Genomic DNA, 2437 nt, shown 5'->3' with positions numbered 1-2437 from the left:
TAAGCTTATGCAGGGCCCTCCATCCTCCTCCCTGCCAGAGGTGGGGCTGAAGCCTGAGCTAAGGCTTCAGGGTGATCTGGGTGAAAAAAACTGGTTCCTACAGTCACTGTGATTTTGTTCAGCCTGGTTTCCCTCACGCTGGAGACAGGATCAAAATGGAGGACAAAGGCCTCTTTCAGACTTCAACAGTTTCAAACTTTAGATGTTCTTAGTGTTACACTTTATCAAGCCAAATTTACTCATCAGTAGCTGAAAGCAGTGGCCAAACATCTTCTCCTCCCCTGTTTTTGGGAATGGAGCTTCCAATTCCAGCCACAGAATTCCTCTAGGGTGATTTGCATTGCCAAGTTTGGGTGATCAAATGCCTCTGAGACTTGGCCAGTAATTTCCTAGAGAGGCTGCCACAGGCCCCAGCTTCCTCCATGTAGAGGTGGGGCTGGGGCCTAGGCTAGACCTGCATTATGGCCTGGATGGAAGGAAGCCAGTCCCCACTGCACTGTGATTTTCAGTCCTCCCCGCTTCCCCTCTGCCAGGCACTGAGTTAAGATGCCAGCTACCGGCCTCTTTCTCACTTGAACAATTTCATACTTAATTGTCCTTAGGGTTATATTTTTGTCCAGCGAATTTACTTATCAGGAGCTGAAGTTGGTACCCAACCGTCTCTTCCTCCCCCATATTTCAAAAGTGGAGCTTTCAATTCCAGCCACAAAGCAGCAGCCAAACTGAAATCAACATATTTCATTGGCTGAGCATCACCCCTTATAACCTAAGTAGTCTTAAATAAGTATAGTATATTAAGGCACCCATAATTACTATTTGATGGCAAAAAGAAATGAAAATGATTATCTAAATTAAAAAGGAAGGTAGAGTAGCAAATCAAATACTCTTTTGTGAAAATGAAGAGAAAGGCATGAATGACAAAGGGTCCAGTGAATGAAATGAGTTAGGGACGTAAATGACCTTCCATAGGGGAAGTTTTGAATATGACGGATCAAGGATTTAATCTTGGGAAGGACCAGAGTTGGAAGATAATGGGGGAGAAGGAAGAATATGGAAGGGATAAGGAAAGAAGATGATAAATTTTTAAACACTAAGGAGATACAATGAATAGAGAAGCAATCCATCAGGCTGTAAAGTATAAAAGACCCTAGCCTAGAGGGTCAACTCACCCTGTCACTAGATCTGGCTAAGAGAAAAAAAGATTTCTATGGTACAGTCCCCTAAAGGATGTGGTTTCTCAAACAGATGAGGGAGGCAAACATATTCAAGTCTATTTGAGGAGGAAGCAGCTGGTGCTGCAAGACTCACTGCCCTACAGCCCTGGGGAGGAGGTTTGTGTTCGAGGTTGAAGCACTGTGGGAGGATAGCCATAACTATGCTGACAGTAATAATCTCCCAGATCTTCAGGCTGGAATCTGCTGATGGTGAGAGTGAAATCTGTCCCAGACCCACTGCCACTGAATCGATCAGGGACCCCAGATGGCCGGTTGGATGCATTATAGATGAGTAGTTTAGGAGCCTGTCCTGGTTTCTGGTGGTACCAATGTAAGTTGCTATAAACACTCTGACTGGCCTTGCACTTGAGGGTGATGGTCTCTCCTGCAGATGCAGCCACAGAGCCTGGAGACTGGGTCATCACGATGTCCCCACTGGCACCTGCAACCAGAAAAGAACATAGATCATACATTTAATTTTGAATGTACAAAATATGTATCTAAATGTAGGTTTTCTTATTTATCATATATATTCAGAACTGCTTTAGATGAAATGGTTTGCTCAATCTGCATGTTAAAACCATTCTCAAAATTTATAAAGATAATACCCTTCTAAACCTCTCACCTGAGGCCCAGAACACCAGCAGGATGAGCAGTTGGGAATGTGACATCATCTTGCTCACCCAACTGATGTACTCAGTCTGCACTTCGAAGGATACTGCATTAATAAGGCTCTGAGCAGACAACCAAGTCCCCAAGGAGCAAATGCAAATTAATAGAGAGTATAAAGGCAAATGTACCTGTGCAGTGAGTTGTGAAGATAAATAATGGAAAGAGATAAAAATATCATGGGCACAGGAAATGTAACTACATTCCTGCAAAAGGCAAGAAATCAAATTAACTGTCAACAATAGTCGGAAATTGAAACAATTCGGAAAATGAAATATTTTTTCAGCAATTTTACTCTTTCAAATCAACTGCACCCATCTTGAAAACAAAAGGAATTTGTAAGAAAATGCATGCATCTGTAAGTGTAATATCAGAACTTAATTAAGTGTTGTAACTATGGTGCCCAAACTTAGGTGGAATATACTCATATCATTGGATAGATTAAGATGCAGTGCACGTATGGTGTATGTATCTCAGTCTAGATTTTAAACAGGTATTTGAAGCTCCTCTTCAACATCCCAAGGGCACCTCACTTAATATATCCAAAAAAAGAC

At 42.2% G+C, this 2437-nt stretch overlaps 1 gene segment (V, D, J or C); it reads right to left on the bottom strand.

Annotated features, from left to right (window-relative positions):
• Positions 1 to 1312: 1312 nt before the first annotated feature.
• LOC101427080 (immunoglobulin kappa variable 1-39-like) lies at positions 1313 to 1921 on the bottom strand. The segment is given in 2 exon segments: positions 1313 to 1656; positions 1840 to 1921. Coding segments are annotated over 2 exon segments (393 nt in total).
• Between the last annotated feature and the right edge of the window lie 516 nt (positions 1922 to 2437).

Source organism: Dasypus novemcinctus, chromosome 17 (genome assembly GCF_030445035.2).
Source record: "Dasypus novemcinctus isolate mDasNov1 chromosome 17, mDasNov1.1.hap2, whole genome shotgun sequence".
Lineage (NCBI taxonomy): Eukaryota > Metazoa > Chordata > Mammalia > Cingulata > Dasypodidae > Dasypus > Dasypus novemcinctus.
The sequence above is the reverse complement of the archived record's forward strand: the minus strand, read 5'-3'. Positions and strand labels throughout refer to the sequence as shown.